The sequence below is a fragment of the Typopeltis vanoorti genome, chromosome 17 (assembly GCF_054136105.1).
Source record: "Typopeltis vanoorti isolate ZY-2024b chromosome 17, IOZ_Tvanoo_1.0, whole genome shotgun sequence".
Classification (NCBI taxonomy): domain Eukaryota; kingdom Metazoa; phylum Arthropoda; class Arachnida; order Uropygi; family Thelyphonidae; genus Typopeltis; species Typopeltis vanoorti.
In genome coordinates this window covers 6,905,583-6,925,390 of record NC_143565.1, presented here as the reverse complement: position 1 = coordinate 6,925,390, position 19,808 = coordinate 6,905,583, and the positions used below count along the sequence as shown (strand labels likewise).

At 34.6% G+C, this 19,808-nt stretch overlaps 1 protein-coding gene across 1 annotated transcript in view; it reads right to left on the bottom strand.

The window, feature by feature from the left end:
• The window catches only part of LOC150097115 (uncharacterized), a 242,470-nt gene that overhangs the window by 91,868 nt on the left and 130,794 nt on the right, over positions 1–19,808 (bottom strand). The window contains exon 9 of the mRNA XM_090407473.1: positions 7,386–7,558. Within this exon, the coding sequence (XP_090263599.1) occupies positions 7,386–7,558 (173 nt within the window). The remainder of the gene's footprint in view (positions 1–7,385; positions 7,559–19,808) is intronic.

The window sequence follows — 19,808 nt, the reverse complement described above, 5'->3', positions numbered from 1 at the left end:
ACAGCTTGGAAGCAAGCTTCTATCCAGTTTGTTCCCAAAAAGAAGATAAAATTCAACCATCAAACCATGACTCTATTGTTCTGATATCAATACTCTCGAAAATAATAGAAAACATCATCAACAGTCAACTGCTTCTCTGCTTGGAAAGTCAATAATTACCTACTGGTCACCAATATGGATTCTTTCATTCTTGCTCTACAGCAGATCTCCTAGCTAACCTCACAACCTATGGGCATAGGCCATGGAAAAGTTTGGAGAAACTCGAGTGCTTGCTCATGATATTTTCAAGGCATTTGATGCAGTCTGGAATTGTGGCATTCTTACCAAGCTATCACTTTATACTGCTCCTATACTTTACGAGTGGATTATCAGCTTCTTCTACAGTCATGAAGAATAGTTCCCTTTCATCAGATTTTTTAATCAATGCTGGAGTACCCAGAGCTCTGTGCTTTCATGAACACTTTTACTCTTATACATCCATGATCTTCTCTCTCTCTCCCCGAGATCTAATCCCATTCATAGTTTTGCCAACAACTGTACTCTCCATTCTCCTTTTTCATTCTGAGTCAAAATCTTGCAGTGCTCAGGTGATTCAGGCTTCAAGATCTTCTATAACCAGCACCTTAAAAATCAGTCTCCTTATCATTCTCAAATAGGAGAAAATAACCTTGTGAGTTTTAATACCACCAAAACAAATCTTGCTTCATTTCCCAGAAGAAAGACCATGCTTCATGCTTCTCTGGTTCATACTTCCTTGGCATTAGCACTAGGAAGTATACAGAGCAGAGAGAGAGAGAGAGGGATAGAGGTTCTGAGCATGATCCAATTAAGAACACTTTGCAGTTGAGCCTTATGCCAAGTAAATAACTGGCACTGATAATTAAATAATTTCAGTGAAAATCTATTTGTAAAAGCTGTAGAGGTGTTTCTTGAAGTGGTATATTTGTAAACAGTAAAACAAAATCAAAGGAAACTATCATTTCAGACTCTTGAAGATGAAGATCTTTAATTTTTTTTTCTTTGAAGTCAAAACTATTTTTGATATAAGAGGCGATTTTCCAGTAAAGTTTCGTAGAGGTCTCCAAATAATAAGTAGGAGAACCTATGAAATCAACTATTTTGCCAAATAATAAGTAGGAGATCCTATGAAATCAACTATTGGACATAATGGATAACCAGATGTGTGTACTTTAGGAAGGCCATAAATACATGGTTGGCGAAAATGATGAATCAGCAAATTTTCAATAGTATTAGAATGTAAGGAATATGTCTGATCTAATGGTTTATTCAATTTGTTAAGCTGGATTTGTGTAGGATCTCTGTCGACAATATTATAATATATCTAACTTGCAGTAAAACATTATGTTTGCAATTATAGGATGGTTCCTTTTGATGTAATCTCACTGTTTACAAATATACCACTTCGAGAAACTATACAGCTTTTACAAGTAGATTTTGCCTGATGACATTGTGAAATTATTCAAGTTTACTGCCAGTCATTTTACTTGGTAATAAATTATTTTAGCAGATTGAGGATGCAGCAATGAGTAGTCCTATATCACCTGCTTTGGCTGATTATTTTATGGAGCATTTAGAGGATAAGATTTCTAATGTCATTCCTCTAACACCTCGCATTTGGCTATGTTTTGTGGATGACATCTTTGCAATTCTCACTCTGAAATTCTCTGAATAAAATTAACTCCTCCTTATATACTCAAATCAAGTTCACTACTGGACATGAATCTAACAACAATGTCCCTTTTTGGTTACTTTAATACATTGTAACTCTGTTGTTAATATGGAATTTTCTGTTTATAGGAAAGTCATCCTTTACAGGCAGATATATCCACACATCTTCATGTCATCATTCTTCAAAAAAATAGATATTATCAAAGGCCTTGTGCACTGAGCACATGCAAAATTTGTTCTTCTGAATCTCTTCTATTAGAAGAATTAAATAAAACAAAATTTACTCTATTACTTAATGGATAGAGCAAAACCTTGATACAGAAAATATTTGATAATTATCAATCCTCTCTCAATTGCAATCTGATGTTAAAAAGATCAGCATATCCTACCTTAAAGAAACATCTGAACAAATAGTAAGGACCTTTCACAGATATAATTTGTATACCACCTTCAACCCACCCTGGAAGTTGTCATCCTTCTTACTGCCTATCAAAGATGCATTATCACCTCTATCCTTGCCTGGTGTTTATCAAATATTCTGTTCTTGTCATCTTTGCTACCTTGAACAGTCTGGCCATTCTGCTACTATTAGAATCCAAGAACATCAAGATTATATAGGATTTTTGGAATCAATCGTGAAACTTCAGATTGATTCCAAAAAGGACTCCTTGCTTCTGATGCCATGGACACTAGACACAAAGCTCACTGAATATACCAAGATGCTACACTACAGTAGGCTCAAATTTGATTGTCTATTTTTTGGATCGTGTCCCTACACCACCATCCTAATCAGATAGACTATGCCTATCTCCAAGTTTTGGGAAATGATTGTTGCTAATTGCTTATACATTTTTTAAATTAATTATTTATACATCTATATCCATATCTCTGAACAGTGTTTCCTCCTACTGTACAGCTGCAAATGAGACACATGATATTTTATAATATTGTATTCAGAATTTAAATGTTGTTACTAGTTCTGCCTTCTCCCTGAATGAAGCTCATAACATATTAAGTGAAATATATAAGAGTAATAAATTCTATTTAGTTTTCTCTTACATGCGTGAATCCATTATTTAAAAAATTATACTATGTCTAACGTGCATGTCTCTATTAAACATCTAGTAAATGAGATTTCTGTGAGAGATGGGGCCTTTAGGAAATTAGGAAAACTATTTAGTTCTATTTATAACTAAATAGGTCGATTTAGAATAGAATTACTAAATAGAACTAATTCTATTTAGTTTTCTCTTACATGTGTGAATCCATAATTAAAAAACTATATTATGTCTAATGTGCATATCTCTATTAAACATCTGTAGACGAAGAGATTTCAGTGAGAGAGAGAGGGGGATCTTTTACGAAATTAGGAAAACTGCTTTCCAGAAGAAAGCATCGAGAAATTTTAGAGAAGCCTCAGGTACCTCATCAAAAAATGTAAGAGGAGTATTTCAAGAGAACTCCTCAGTGCATTTGGAATTTGTACAGAGTTAATAGTTTGGCAGATTAAAAATAACATCTTAAATATATACACAGACAAAAGTTGTTGTTTTTTTAAACCAAGAATGTAATGTAGTTATGCCATGAAAGGCTGGGAGTAAGTGTCATTCTAAGAAGCAAGATCTAGTCTTGACTGTTAAGTTGAGCATAATCAAAGGCAAAGGAGAAGACCTATGGCCTTTTTTATATGAAAAAAGACAACTGTGTTTGAGAAGCATTAAGTTGACTAAATTGTCATTATACCATCAAAGGATAGTGTGGAAATCATTGTTTAGGGCACGGATAGTAGATAATCATATAGCTTCAGATGTTTGAGCACTGCAAAGTCTGTTATGATTAGGAGGAATAGACAGTGCTAAACATCAGCAAAACTGTGTGAATAGGGTTGGCGATTACTCAGAGAAGGTCATTTATGTATATGAGGACGAGAATGAGTGAAATATCAGTGCCCTGTGGGAAAACCTTCATCATTAATTTCCTGATATGTATCCTCCAGAGGTGTTTGGGTTACTATGACATCACTACATGATTAAGTTTACATTATTATTAATCTCCTATCAACAATTTATCTCCACATTAGTCTATCACTTGTAAGCACTCCAATATTGTCATATCTAACATTTTGTGCCTTCTAAGACACTTCTGATTGAATTAATCTACCTAGACCTTGGTCTTCCTCTGGGTCTCTTTCCTGTCATCTTGGAATCAAACACCTGTATATGAGGACTAATCTTTCTTCATCCATTCTATTTAAGTGGCCATACCATCTTAGCTCTGCTGACAGATTCATGAATGCTTACAACATCAAATGGCTTTTTAATATCTTCATGATATTAAAATATAATCCTGCCATTGATTCATTCCCTTAATTTTTCTCAGAACCCTCATATCTTTGATGAAATGTTTTATTTCTAACCCAACTCTAAGATCCATAACTTAAAACTGGTTTCAAGACTGTCTTGTATACTGCTAGTTTAGTGTTTTGGCTAATTTCTGCTTATTCCATATAAATTTATTCAGCTGGCTACCTGCCATACCAGCTTTGCTTAATCTGTTGTCGATTTCCAGATTTAACTTGCCATCTCACTAAAAACTGTGCTGAAATATTTTATTACTTTTATTAAGTGACATCTCCAAGGAGTCTAAAGACTCATCGAGGGAGAGAACCTGCTCTACAACATTTCCGTCTTCACCACGCAATTTATTTTACTTGCTCTATAGGATCTCCATTCAGAATGCAGCTGAAATTTTCTATTTTCCTACTTATTTTCACAGTTTTGGTATTTTTATTGCTGATTTTCATGCCAAATTTGTTAGCTGTCATTCAATTTAGTTAGATAATCCAATCCTGGAGACTTGCACTAGATGTGTTTAGGAGTACATCATCATCTGCACAAAGCAAAGAGATAAGTCTGATATCTCCAATTCTAATATCAAGCCTAATGCCACTTTCTTTCATAATGTGATTCATCTAAATAATAAATAAGAGTGGAGATAATGCAAATCCTTGCCTTTATTTTACATCAAACTTTAAATCATTGCCCTGATTTTACATCAAACCATCTTTCTGTATTTCCTTCAATTCTAACTGCTAACTGACAACTTAAATATAGATTATGAATTGCTCTGTATAATGTTCCATTCGCCCTGTATAACTGTAGTGTTTTGAAAAGCTTTTCTCTGGGAACCTTGTCGTATGCCCTTTCCTGAATTTACAAAACTTAAGTACAGATCCTTGTCATGTTCCTATAATTTCTCAACTATATGTCTTAAAATTTAATTGCATTAGACCAATTAAGATGAGCAGTGATGGGCTATACATTCTTAAAACTGTCATACATCAATAAAAACGCATATGGTTAAATTGATGTGAATTTTGTAATGCAGGTTGCATAAGCCAGGACAGCATGCCCAACTGAAATGGGCACGTGACACCACTGATACACCCACACACACAAACAAACAAAAGTTTGACTAAATTTAACACACGTGAACCACAGTAGTAGGTTTTTTATTACGTAAATATTCGTCATAAGTATCTTAGGACATCATCAGTACAGTATGGCAATACTAGGAATGACAAAAGAATGGCAAACAAAAGTTTGCCCATGGAATTTGTTTTCCTATGAATGAATAAAATAAACATGAAAACAAGAACATAATTTCTGGTCAAAAAATATGCTGCTCATCAATGTTAGGGCTATTTATACACACACACACACACACACACCTTCCAAAGGCCTTTATTTACACCATGCTGCTACACCAGTGCTATTTTTGTGATGGTATGTATGGAGTAACAGTGACATGTGACTTATGGATATGGTATTGTTTTAATTTTCAACTTTTCCTGCCAGCAAAGAATTGTACCAGCACTTACTGTTTGAATAAAAAACACTGTGCTACATTACAACTTATGATTCCATATCTCTGCATTGTTAATCCTTCTTTTATGTTAATCCTACTATCCTTACATCTTTAAAATAATACTGAAGATGCTCACAGCACACCAAATGAAAATTCTATGAATAAAGAAGTACTGTATACATGATGGAAGTTTTTTCACTTGGCTGTGCTACCAATTACATATTTGGTTTAATCCTTTATCCAAGTGTAAGCAAACAAAGTTTGCACTTGAAATATTTTCAGGACTGGGGCAACTCGTGGTAAAGGTGGTATAAGTTCTGATCACTTGCCCTAGTATCTCATAATGCAAAGCACATATCCTTATGGGTATGTATAATGCTATGCATTATAGAAAGGATCACTACCCAGACTGGTTTTGACCTTTATTGAGGTCTCGTCAGTGGAAGCTAGACCCAGAGATGGTGATACTAAGGTGGTAGTAATGCAAAAGTCATATCACCATATACCAGTTGCCAAAAGGTATCAACACCTTATTATTAAAATTCTCTGAATTAGAGATAGTCAATGGAAGTTTTTTCACTTGGCTATGCTACCAATTACATATTTGGTTGAATGCTTTATTCAAGTGTAAGCAAACAAAGTTTGCGGCTGAAATATTTTCAGGACTGGCGCAACTCGTTGTAAAGGTGGTATAAGTTCTGATCACCCACTGATGAGACCTCAATAAAGGTCGAAATTGGTCTGGGTAGTGATCCTTTCCATAATGCACAGCATTATACATACCCATAAGGATATGTGCTTTGCATTATGGGATACTAAGGCAAGTGATCAGAACTTATACCACCTTTACCACTAGTTGCCCCAGTCCTGAAAAGATTTCATGTGCTAACTTTGTTTGCACATGAAATTTAAAGGATTAAACTAAATATGTAATTGGTAACATAACCAAGTGAAAAAACTTCCATCAACTCTCGCTAATCCAGAGAATTTTAATAATAAGGTGTTGACATCTTTTGGCAACTGGATGATGGTGATATGACTTTTGCATTACTTCCACCTTAATATCACCACCTCTGGGTCTGAGTAGTGATCCTTTCCATAATGCATAGCATTATACATACCCATAAGGATATGTGCTTTGCATTATGAGATACTAAGGCAGACCTTATACCACCTTTACCATGAGTTGCCCCAGTCCTGAAAATATTTCAGGTGCAAACTTTGTTTGCTTACCCTTGGATAAAGGATTAAACCAAATATTTAATAAGTACTGTATACAAATAATCTGCATTTGATTGATTTTCCTACCTCTACATAAAACTAAAGTGCATATATGCTTTTAGGACTCAGCAAATGATAAAGGCATGTATTGATGCCATTATAATGGTACCAAATATGAAATAAAACTTAAGTAAAAAGTTAAAATATATATAATACATATATCAAATGTAAAAATATTTAACTCTTATAAACAAACCACTAGTGGTTCACATCATCCTCAGTGCTGGGCATATTCAAAGGATGCATAAGATGCTATGATAATTCAACAGCTTCCCTCAATTAGTCTTTGACTCCATGAAACTATTTTGAAATAATATCTGAGATTTCATTACTAGTTCCCTATCAATAATTTTCTTCCAAATTTTAAACTAAATAGTGGTGAAATTTTTAAATTATTTAAAATTTTTTGTTATTTTAAAATTACTCCAACATCTTTTGAAATGTGAAATTGTATTATTAACATTAACGATGGAACATTTCACAGCAGATCTAGCATCATGGTTTGCTCAAAATAATAAGGATACATGCATACATAACACAAATAATACCTATTCTTTTTTTCTTGTTCATCACAAACTAAAATGTTCTGTGTAATATTAGGATTTGCCCTCAAATTGAGGGTGCCAACATTGACTTGAATGTAATCAGTAAGATAATCTTCAGCTAATTGACGTACTTCATTTGGCCATGTAGCACTCCACATTAATGTCTGCCGTTCGCTCTGTGAAATAATTTAAACAGAAAAATATATATTTAATTTATTATAATTAAATTAAATATCTGATTTTGATTAGTCTATTTATCATCAAATTATAAAAAAAGTCTTCTGAAAGAGTTTCATTAGGAAAATAAAAACTACATATGACAATTAAGATGTAAAATTAAAAATTGAGAGAATTCACTTAACATAATGAAAAGAGATTCAGTTCTTTTTCTTCAAACTATGTGGAAATCAATGTTTAAAATTTAAGCTTCACTTTTGATTAATAAAATTATGTCTTTTTCATATTCTTAAAAGTCTGTTATAGTTTGAACATAAAATACTTTAAGTAAACATTAAGAAAACTAGATTATGGGGAGAAAAACCATATGGAATAAAGAATTTTTTTGTCTAATCTTATAGGTTTCCCACCCCCCTCCCTATTTGACTTAGGTCAAGTGGTTCTTTCCAATCTCATGCCAATAAATTCTTCATTTTTCAACTCTTCTTGTTATGTTTATTTTATATTTATATAACAATTCTGAGATTTAGATTTTGTTAATGTCCACTTAATTTATATGTTCTAACCATATTTATTTATTTATCTTTGCTCATGGAGTAATTTACAGGTTTCACTCCAAAGACTGTAAAATTTCAATATTTGTTTTGTGGTCCTACATTATATCCAGCTGAGAAATTTCATTTCTGCATGCCAATTTAATGTTTCATCTCTTATAATAGTTTACATATGTTCAATATAATTGCACAAGCTAAAAAAGGATGTTACCCAGTCTAATTCTAAATATGTTTCTGTGCTCAAATACACTATTACTATTTAAAGATATTATTACTTCATCCACATATGATAAGAGTACATTGCAGGATGTATGAGGTGTGACAATTAATTACCAGAATGCACCTGCAAAAAACCTACATTCAGAACTATACATTAGTGGCTACTGTCGCCTTCGAAGTAGTTCCCTTGGACATTTATACACTGGTTTAGACAGTGTTCCCATTTTTGGAAACAGGCCTGGAACGCTTTTTTCCAGAATACTCGAGTTCCTTTATCACATTATGCTGGATATCAGCGATGTTAGAAAATCTTCATCCTTTTAGCAGAGTCTTTAATTTTGGAAACAGCCAGAAATCACAGGGAGCTAAGCTGGATGAATAAGCAGGATGACGTAATTTGGTAATCGATTATTTGTCCAGAAACACTCTCACAAGGAGGCATTATCATGATGGATGATCCATTTGTCAGGTCTTTTTTTCCAAAAAGCATCTCGTAATCTTTTCAACACCTCTAAATAGCATTGTTGGCTGACCATTTGTCCCTGTTCAATGAATTCATAGTGGACTATCCCCTTGTGATCAAATAAACACAACAGCATGATTTTGAACTGACTGCAAATGTGACGTGCACTTTTTTCGGACATCACAAACTTGGAGTTTTCCACTGCATGCTCTGGCATTTTGTTTCAGGATTGTACTAGAAGCACCAGGTTTTGTCACTCGTAATTATTCTCATAAACGTGCTTATTTGCAGAAAGATCAGTTGTAACTTGATCCCACCACTGCTTCTGTTCGTTCATCATGATCCGAGGGACAAACTTCACAGAAATCTTTCACAATTCTTCAGTTAAAATTATCCTGACTGTTTCTGAATTCATCAGCCATTAATCACACACTTAATCGTCTGTCAGACCACACCAAATCTTGCACTCTATTCTCATTTGCATCCATCATTTTTGTTTCTGGCTGCCCACTTCTGGGGTCGTCATTCACATCTTCTCGCCCAAAGACACTTGACTTTTTCAGAGCATCTACACCATATGCCAATTTCAGCTCCAACGTTTCAGTAGCAGTTTTGCTGATTTTCACAAAAATTTGATGTTAACACGCTGATCCAAATTTCAATTAAACATTTTTATGCCAAAGTTTACACACAGATCTCTATTGTTTTTGCAATAGCCAGCTAGAAAAGTGCTATATTGGCTTGAAGTTTATACATGCATAAGTTAAATACAATTAGTATAAACACAATTAATCAAGTGACTCCAATCAAATCACCACACTGCCGAAACTACACATCCATTCCTGGAATTAAATTGTCACAACACATATTCCTATCAGCCATCTTATAAGCCAATAGGATGAAATATATTGTTGGTTGCTGCTGCCATGCATTGCAAATTAGCTCAATGATCACAGGTTGAGTAATCATTATGGAGGACTTCAACTATGAAGATAAGACTGAAAGGATGAAAAAGCACATGGGAGGATAGAATTTATGCAGCTATTGAGAGATAATTACCTGAAACAGCATAAGATGGAAGGTACCTAGGGTTTGAGAATACTAGATCTGCTGACAGTATCAGAGAATATGACCACCAATCCAGTAACCACTTTGTCCCTGACTGCAGAGACTGATCATGAAGACTGATCATTCCACATTATATGTGGAATTTTAAATTAAGAATGAATATATATATATATATACACACAGGTATCGCTCGATTAATGCGGTTAATTAATCCCTCGATGTTACCATGTATATCAAAATAGCGTTAATCAAATCTAATAATCAATGGTAAAGATTACAATTTGTCCATGATCGATTACTGTATTAATAATTCGTTTTATATGATACTCTTTAGGAAAGATAAAAAATGAATGCAAAGTAAATGTTTAATAAATACTTGTACCTGTATTATTTAATGCAAATTTTTTTATCAAAAGAAGTTATCAAGAGTCATTCCAACAGTTTTAGTTTTTTTTTCTTATCAGCATAAATTCTATGATAACAAGCAAAATGACTCTCCAGACCTCAGCAAACAAGCAATAAAACATAAAGAAAAAACACTGGGGTGCTTAAGGGTCAAAGCTGTATAACTGAGAGGAGACCTCCACATAGCCTTTAAAGGAATGCGGAGAACCGACCAGGGCTTCTGACCTAATGTCCAATCCTCACCTTCTCGTGCTGCATCCTGTTGGGTATCTACTTGGAAACTGAACGAACGAGGATGGGCTGGCAATTTGCGATTTAGCCGACCAAATTGTATTCTTATTGGTTAAACCAAAATAAAAAATAATGGTACAACATGACAAATTTCATGCTGGCTAGGGCGTCGCCCGGTTAAACAAGGGCCCCCATTGTTTTCGTCAGGGAACCAGAGCGAACAGCGAAAAGTCAGCTACTCGAACAAATCTGAAAACAAACCCCAACTCAACATCACCAAAGTTAAAGATCGGTACAATCAACGTTAGAAGCCTCAATGGCAAAGAAATGGAGCTAGCTGAGGAATTAGATAAGTACCAGATCGACATAATAGGAGTGACAAACAAAAAAGACCACAACTGGTGAGATCTTTCTGAGCAATAAATACAAAATGTTATATTCAGGCAATGACAATCAAGGAAAAGAAGGAGTAGCCATAGTATTCAACACAAAATACGAGGCTAATCTTCTTGAATGGCAGTCAGTCTCAAGTAGAGTAATGTGGGCAAATATGAGAATGGGGAACTGGACAATGAGACTTATTTGTGCCTATGGTCCCACAGAAGGTTCTACTAAGGTAGAAGTGGAGGAATTTTTTGAGGCTTTAGAAAAAGCAACTGACACAATGAAAAAGGAAAAGTTACTCCTTGTTGGGGATCTAAATAGCAGAGTAGGAAATGATTGTAAGACATAGAAAAATATTTTGGGAAAATTTGGAGAAAAGAGCAAAGCTAATAATAATGGCAAATATCTGTTGGATTTTTGCTCAGGACATGGACTGGTTATTACTAACACCATGTTCCAACATAAAAATGTGCACAAATTCACATGGAGAGAAGAGGCAAGGAATAAGAAAAGTCTCACTGACTATGTTATTGTTGATAGTGATGTTTTCTCCCTGGTGCAGGACACAAGAGTGTACAGAGGATTTGAAATTGGAAGTGATCACTATTTAGTCTTGAGCAGGATAAAACTGAATTTCATATTGAAAAAATAACATGTAAGAAAGTTTTAAAGCGAATAAAAGTTGAGCAGCTCTCAGATGTGAACTGTAGACTAAAATACTAAAATACACAAAGATTATTGAAGAAAAAATGAAAGAGTTTGGGAACAGGAATCAAACCTTGGAGATTCAGTGGCAACCTCTGAAGAACACATTGATTGATTCTGCCAGAGAGGCATGTGGTGAGGTTGTGTGCAAGGATAAAAAAATCAGAACTCCCTGGTGGACACAGGAAGTTAAAGAGGCAGTAAAGGAAAAGAAGAAAGCATATCTAAAGTTCCTGGCAAATAAGTCAGCTTTTACTCTTACAGAATACAGAGACAAATGTAAGAAAGCTAAACAGTGTATAAAACTAGCTAAACAAAAGTCATGGGAGGACTTTGGCAAGAATATAGAAAATAAATATCAAGAAGGTGGCAAAATATTCTGGAGGTTGTTGAAGAAGCTTAGGAATGGAGGAAAGAGTGCTGTAAAAGGAGTTAGAGATAATAAAGGTGACACGAAAACAGGAGAAAAAGATATCCTTGAAGTATGGAGTAATTACTTTGAAAAACTGCTAAATGAAACAAGCAGTGATGACAGCACAGTGATAAAAAACACTGACCAGGCATGCAGTCAGGAATACATATCCATACTTGAAGTAGAAAAAGCCATCAAAGGCTTGAAATGTGGAAAGGCAGCAGGCAGGAGTAGATGATATTCGACCAGAAATGCTGAAGTATGGTGGTATAAGAGTCTTACAGTGGCTGCACTGCATGGTTCAGAAAGCCTGGACAGAGGGACGAATTCCCGATGATTGGAGTAGAGCTCTCATAGTACCCATATATAAAAAGGGAAATAAAACTGAATGTGAGAATTACAGAGGTATTTCCCTACTGAGTGTTCCTGGCAAGATCTATGCAAGTATACTTGAGAAACGGTTGAGAAGAATTGTGGAAGAAAAGCTTGGTGAAGAACAAGCTGGATGTCGGCCATACAGAGGCTGTCAGGATCAGATCTTCACTTTACGACAAATAGTGGAGAAATCATGGGAATATAACAAAGATCTCTATTTGAGTTTTGTAGATCTGGAAAAGACATATGATAAGGTGCCAAGAGAGAAACTATTCAATACGTTACAGTTATATGGTGTCAATGGAGCATTATATCAAGCAACACTTAGTCTTTATTTGAGGTGTGAGTCAGCAGTTAGAATTGGAGGAAGTACAGGAAGATGGTTTAATGTTAAATCTGGTGTGAGACAAGGATGTACATTATCCCCTCTGTTATTCATTATCTATATGGATCACATTATGAAGGAATGTGGTATTAAACCTGATATCAAAATTGGAGATGTTAATGTCAGCTCTTGCTTTATGCGGATGATGTTATACTTCTAAATAAATCCGCTACAAGTCTGCAAGATTCTCTGCCTAAATTGAATAGCTGTTGTAATAGATATGGTATGAAGGTCAGCAATAAAAAGACAAAGACAATGAAAATAGGCAGAATCACTGAAAATGTCAACTGTGTTGTGAATGGAGAACCTGTGGAACAAGTAAAACATTTCAGCTACTCAGGCACCATTTTTACTGAAGATGGTAAATTAAATATAGAAATAGACAACAGAATCAGCAAAGCTGGTATGGTGGGAAGTCAATTGAATAAATTCATATGGAATAAGAAAGAAATTAGTCGGAACACCAAATTAGCTGTATACAAGACAGTGTTCAAACCAGTTTTAACTTATGGATTTGAGAGTTGGGTCAGAAGTAAAACACTTGACCAAAGACTAGAGACCGCAGATATGAGAGTCCTGAGAAAGATTATAGGCGTGAACAGATGGCATGAATGGCAATATTATATTAAAAATGAGGATATTTGTAAGAACTTGACATTGTCAGCATCCAGGAATGTGTTAGCAGAGCTAATCTCAGGTGGTATGGTCACTTAAACAGAATGGGAGAGGAAAGATTAGCAAAACAAGTGTTCTCTGCCAGGTTGGCAGGAAAACGAACCAGAGGAAGACCAAGATATAGGTGGATTGATACGGTACAAAGTGCCTTAGACAATAGAAATATAAGATCTGATAATGTTGGAGTCCGGACAAGTAACAGACTGATTTGGAGGAAAATTGTAGATAGGAAGTTAGTAATGATGTAATTTTTTCATGCAGTACTGTCATATCCTGTACACCCCTTGAGGGTACATTTCAGGAATTTGATGATGATGATGAAAAAACACTGCAAATATAATACATGATGGTACAAATTAAATGGATATTCAATCCAACATTATTTCATAGCCTAATATAGAAACTACAAGAGTTTCGTGCTGAATATATAGAAACTAAAACTTTCGGCAGATACAAGTATAAGCAACCTTATGGGCAACTCGTAGTAAAGATGGAGTAAGCTCCAGATCACTTTCCTTAGTATTTTCCATAATGTAAAGCACATCTCCTAGAGGAGATGTATGATAAATAAACCTTTGGCTCTCTATATGATGGTTTATTTATTTTTAGTTACAATCTAGAAATTATTGAACAAACAATTAAAAAAAAAACAACTAAACCATACTATACTGACATCGGAGGTTGCAGTATCTCTCAGATACAATTTACTGTCAAATATCAGAAACCTTTACATAACATGTGTTAAACCGAACTGACAGCAAAAAACAGTGCGGAATATCACTCATAACATATGATTGCACAGCTACTCATGACTTCCAAGCTATACACTGAATTGTGTAGGAATATTTATATTAAATATTTTGCATGTATCTGTCAGATCAGCTGCGAGCTCCGCAGGCTTAAAGGCATGTTGATCAAAACTCTTGCCGTGTATATCAAGGGATTGCCACAATTAATTTTGCCACGTTAATCAAATCCCGCATTAAGCAAGGGATACCTGTGTGTGTATATATATATATATATATAAATAAATATACTAGGGTTATTTGAAAAATTTGTAAAAAAATAAGTTAAACACATTTTTTGGAAAAAATCATCTTTATTTCTCAACATAGTCTCCATTGAGGTCTACACATTTGGTCCAGTGTGTTTCCAATTTTTTTATCCCATCTAAAAAAGTAGGATTTGTCAAATTGCACAAAACAGTCATTGACAGCTTTAATGACATCCTCGTTCTAAGAAAATTTTTCCCATCAAGCCAAATTTTCAAGTTTGGGGAACAAGAAGTCACATGGGGCCAAATCCTGAGAATACAGTGGATGTGGAACCAATTTGAACCTCAATTCATGCGATTTTCCATTGCAATGGCCGGATAAATATTATTTATCCCTCCTATCAAATATGTAATGTTAAGAAGGACGCCAAAAACAAAAATGTATCCCTTTGACGTTAAGCCAATATAATAATATATATACTATATTATACATAAAATAAACACTGTAACTATAAAATAAACAATGTAAAAACTCACATAAGCATCTTTTTTGCTTGTCCTATTATAATTACGTAATAGTAAAATAGAGGGGGTCGATAAAAAGTCGAGAAACTCTTGAAGGGGTCAATGGTCAAAGAAGTTTGGCGACCCCTGCTCTAAACCATTCTTATTGGTCATTCTTGCAGTCCATGGGATTCTTAATAGTCTCCTCCATGCCCATAATTCAAATGAATCAATTTGCTTTCTGTCTTTTTTCTTAATAATCCAGCTTTCACATCCACACATCACTACTGGAATACCATTGCTTTGATAATTCTAACTTTCGTGGCCTTACTCACACCTCTATCTTTCATAATTTTTGTCAGGTTTAGCATAGCCCTTTTTAAATAACCCTTTGGAAATTAACTGCATTTACTCCTTTAACAAGAATATTGTAGAATGTCAAAAGCAAAGGCAATGTTTTGCCACCGGAATGTTGTGTAATAGCTCGCTATGAGGGCATAAGAAAGGTTGTTTACGAATTTTGTGTGTAAGAGAAAGTGCTTACAAGCTCTGCGCATAAACACCTCCAAAGTCAGTCTGAAAGGTTCAAAATTTTCCGCTGGCCAGCAACTTACGATCAAAAGAGTGCACGGAAGAGAACAAAGAGCGGGTCAAACTTAAAAGAAGATGAAAAAGTCATGCTGAATTCTTCGGGGTTTACTACCCTTAGTGCAAGGATTCAAGAATAAAAAAATAAAAAGGGGCTGAGCCGAGCATGTAGGGCTTCCAGTTGTCGGAACCACAAGAGAGGACAGTCGGAACCAGAGCAGTGGAGGCAGAGAAAGAGGAGAGGCATAGCCCCAGTTACTAAGTCCAGATCCAGTTGCCAACAGAGGAGAGCCGAGATCCAGTTGCCTACAGAGGAGAGCTGCGATCCAGTTGCCGAGAGAGCAAGGCAAAGTGCTGTTACCGGAGAGAGCCAGAGCCAGTCGGCAGCAGTTACAGTCATCAGTGGTCGGCAGTTAGATGCACAGTCACCAGCAATTAGTAGCAGAAGTAGCAGCAATTAGAAGCAGAAGTTCCTGAAGTAAGGATCCAGAGGAGAATTTGTCCGTATGCTGAAACCTCTTGTATGTGCTATTCGAGTACTGAAGATTGCAGTCCAAGAGCCTGCTAATATCCCAACGTTATACCGCTGCAGCAAGATACTCCTGAAGGAAGCCTAAAACTCAAGATGAAAGAAAAGCCATAAAGACTTTAGTAAAAGACTCTTGACTGAATGTGTGATACAGAGCCTCTGTAAGTTACATCCTTTAGTATATTTTCTCTTATATCTAAGAGATATGATGTATATGGACTGTTAAGAATTAGTTTAATGGTAATAAGAAGTGTGTTCATAAAAGAGTCAAATGGTATATTAGAAGTTGATATCAAATTTGTAAAAATAACTTAACAGAGAGTTGTCTAACCTCTTTGCAAGTAAATTAGAAGTTTAATAAGTTGAATTTGTAAGCAGAGAGTAAATAAGTTTTAGAGTTAAAGAGATTATTTAGTGTTGAAGTGAAAGGATTCTAATTTTATGATAAAGATTTTATAGATGGGTAGAGAAAGCAATCTCCCTGTCGTCTGATTCATGTATATTTCATATTAATGTAAATAAATGTTTTTTTATTATTACTTATAAAAGAGTATTGCCTGATCCCTTATTTTACAACTGCACTGTTCCTAAATAAATTGGACGGGAAACGACTAAGGCATTAAAAGAGCAGTTTAATTACTTAAAAATCACGACTGTTTATATAAACTTTGTTGACAGAATTTACACTAGTAAGAGAGAGAGAGAGAGAGAGAGAGATCTACCAGAAGTTTTATTGAGTCTTATGCTGAATATTTGATATGCTGATGGCGCAGTCTGACAAATAAATATTTCAGTGTTCATAGGCATATGACTAATAAATACGGAAGGTGGATAAACATAATACGCAGTAGAGTAAGTGAGAAAGGTTACGAGAGAAAGTGCGCACAGCTAATTAGTAAAAATAAGAATAAAAGAAGATAATTAGAATAACGGTATATAAATAGAAACAAACAGCAAAACACAAGTGATGGTGTAATGCTGATGTTTAAATTAAGCCCAGCTTTGTTACATTCCTCTTAACCACTCCAGATAGTTTCTGCTATTAGGGTTGTATCATCTGCATATCTTAAATTATTGATTTTTCTGCCACCAATCTTAATTCCAGCTGGATCTTTGTCTAAATCAGCCATTCTCATAATATATTCACTATAAATATTAAAAAGGTATGGTGACAGTATACAACCCTGCCAGCCCTTTTTCAACTCAAACACTGTCTGTTTCTCCAAAACTGATTTAAATGAGGCTTATTGGGTATCATACAGCTCTCTTATCAACAGAATTAGACATTCAGGTATTCCCATTGATCTCATTACAATCCACAGTCTGTTGTGATTCACACAATTAAAAACTTTCTTATAATCAATAAAACAGATGAATACTTTCTTCTGAAATTTTCTTGTTCTTTCTATAATCCATCTCATGTTTGCTATTTGGTCTCTAGTTCCTCTATCTCTCCTAAATCCTGCATTTCTCTATTCATATATAGCTGCAGCCTTTTGCTGGATCACTTTCAGCATAACTTGACTTACATGTGAAATTAAAGCATTTGACAAAGTAAAAAGATATATATACTGTTTGATATTGTTACACCCCAATAACTTAAGAATGTGAAAATTGCAGTTATCATGATGTAACAAGAGAAGAAATAAAAAACCCTGTATAGATAACTAAGTAAGCAAGCTTGTTCCTAAGCAGATATCGTTAAGAGCCTTTGAAAGTAAGGAATACAAAAAAAAAAAAGAAAAGAAAAACATGCTTGCATCCAAGTGAATAATATAGCTGAAATTGTTTGTTGAAAAAAAAAAAAGGGGGGGGGGGATTTTATTGCAGTTGTGATATGATAAAATAAGGTTAAGTAAAGCAAAGAAGATTAGCCATAGGATTTTGTATGTGAGAGGCTAGTTTTTACACTTGAAATAAGAGATTAAAGATTCAAATTAATTCTTAGAAAATTTTGGAAGGGGGTTAATTTAGTATAGATGACATAGAGGTTAGCTTAAACAAAAACCAAAGCTCAAGGTCATAATTCCTGAATTTGAGACTTCGTCACGTGTACATGGACCACATGATGTTTTGGTAGAAAAAAGCCACTCTAATTGGGCAGTGAAATCAACTCCAGTAAAGAGGGGAGAAAAGAAATTGAAGAAGGTGCCAGCAGAGGTCATCATATAAAAGGGTTAGGAACCCCCCCCCAAGATGCTTTTTTCCCTGAGAGTTTTCTTCACGAGTCTTCGTATAGGTCTTAAGCGGTTTTCCTGAGTGACAGGTTAGGAGTTTTCTCTGTCCAACACAATAAGGAAAAAAGTGTGCAGGATTTTGATTCCATATTCCTATTGTAAGAAATGAGGGACGCCATTTAGTTAAAAAGAGAGAAGATAATGTCAGTGTGTTTCATCGTCCAGTAATCGTAACGAGAGAAAGAAAATTCTATAAAGAAGTCAGTGTCCAGGTGGTGAATTTCACAGCCATAGAATAGATGATCCTAGGTATGTCCTTGCTTGAAGAATGTAAGATAAAGATTGTGAAAGCCCATCTTAGTGCCAAAAGAACTTAAGAGTGATAAGTTATAGAGCTCGTCCTAGGAAGGTAAAATATTGGAAAAAGGTAGAGACCAGTGTAGAAGACCCAAGTCAAAAAGGTACTGTAAAATCTCGTGTCAATTCAAATCATATGTAACTGTAGTCATTGTTCAATTGCTGAACAGTTGAAAGGATTAATGAGAATTATACTAGGACTTTAGTACATGTCAAACTAGAATAAAATTGAGCTTGTTATTATTAATTAATACGTAATTCATGTGCCTAGAGATTTATGCATGTACATTGTATTTTAATTAAGAGAGTTTTAAAGATCAAAAGTGTGTATTAGCTCAGCGAAAGGATAATTTTAATCCATATTGTCTTAGTGAGAAAATTAGAGTAACTGATTATATATGTCCTAGAAAATACAGAATTATAGTGTGATCAAACCAGTAAGGGGTTAGACAAAGGATCAACTAATTCTAGGATTATACCTGTTTGTATGTACAGAATCTGTTATGGCGATATGATCACAATTCTCATGTAGGATCTTAACCTAGTACTTGTGTTTAGCTAGTGAAAATTTGTATTATATATTCTTAGTATTGAACTGAGTTTTATTTGATAAAAAATGAATTGTACCATGTTTAAGAGTTCAATAAACTTTTGTTCATTGAAAATACAGTTGTCTGAGATTGTCGCTCAATGCACCACTTGTAACAACATACGAACCTAATAATGCGGGGAAGGGGGTTGTTAAGTTACAAGATAAAGGTCACGACTGCATATTAGTTTCACACTCAGACATATTTTGGTAATTGCTCCTTGTTTTTGAATTTTATATCTTAAACTAAATGTCCTGAAAGGCACAGTATAAAATAAATATTTAGGGACACTAAGGGGAGAAGAAGCTTCAATGTTTGTATTTGGGTGATATCTTGTATATAAATACAATTTGGACAAAGACAAGTAGGATTTCACATGTAAGGATAATTGAAAGCCTAATAATCATAAATTGGGACACAACAATATATTACAAAGAATAAATATACCTAATATTTTACTACATGCAATATTGAATATATACAAAGAGAAAAAATAAAAATAAATGAAAAAATGTCTGAAAAGCAATCTATAAACCAAGGAGTAAGATAGGGATGCCCTCTATCTCCAACACTTTTCAATATTTACATTAATGAAATATTAATACAGTGGAACACCTTAAACAATCAAGGTATA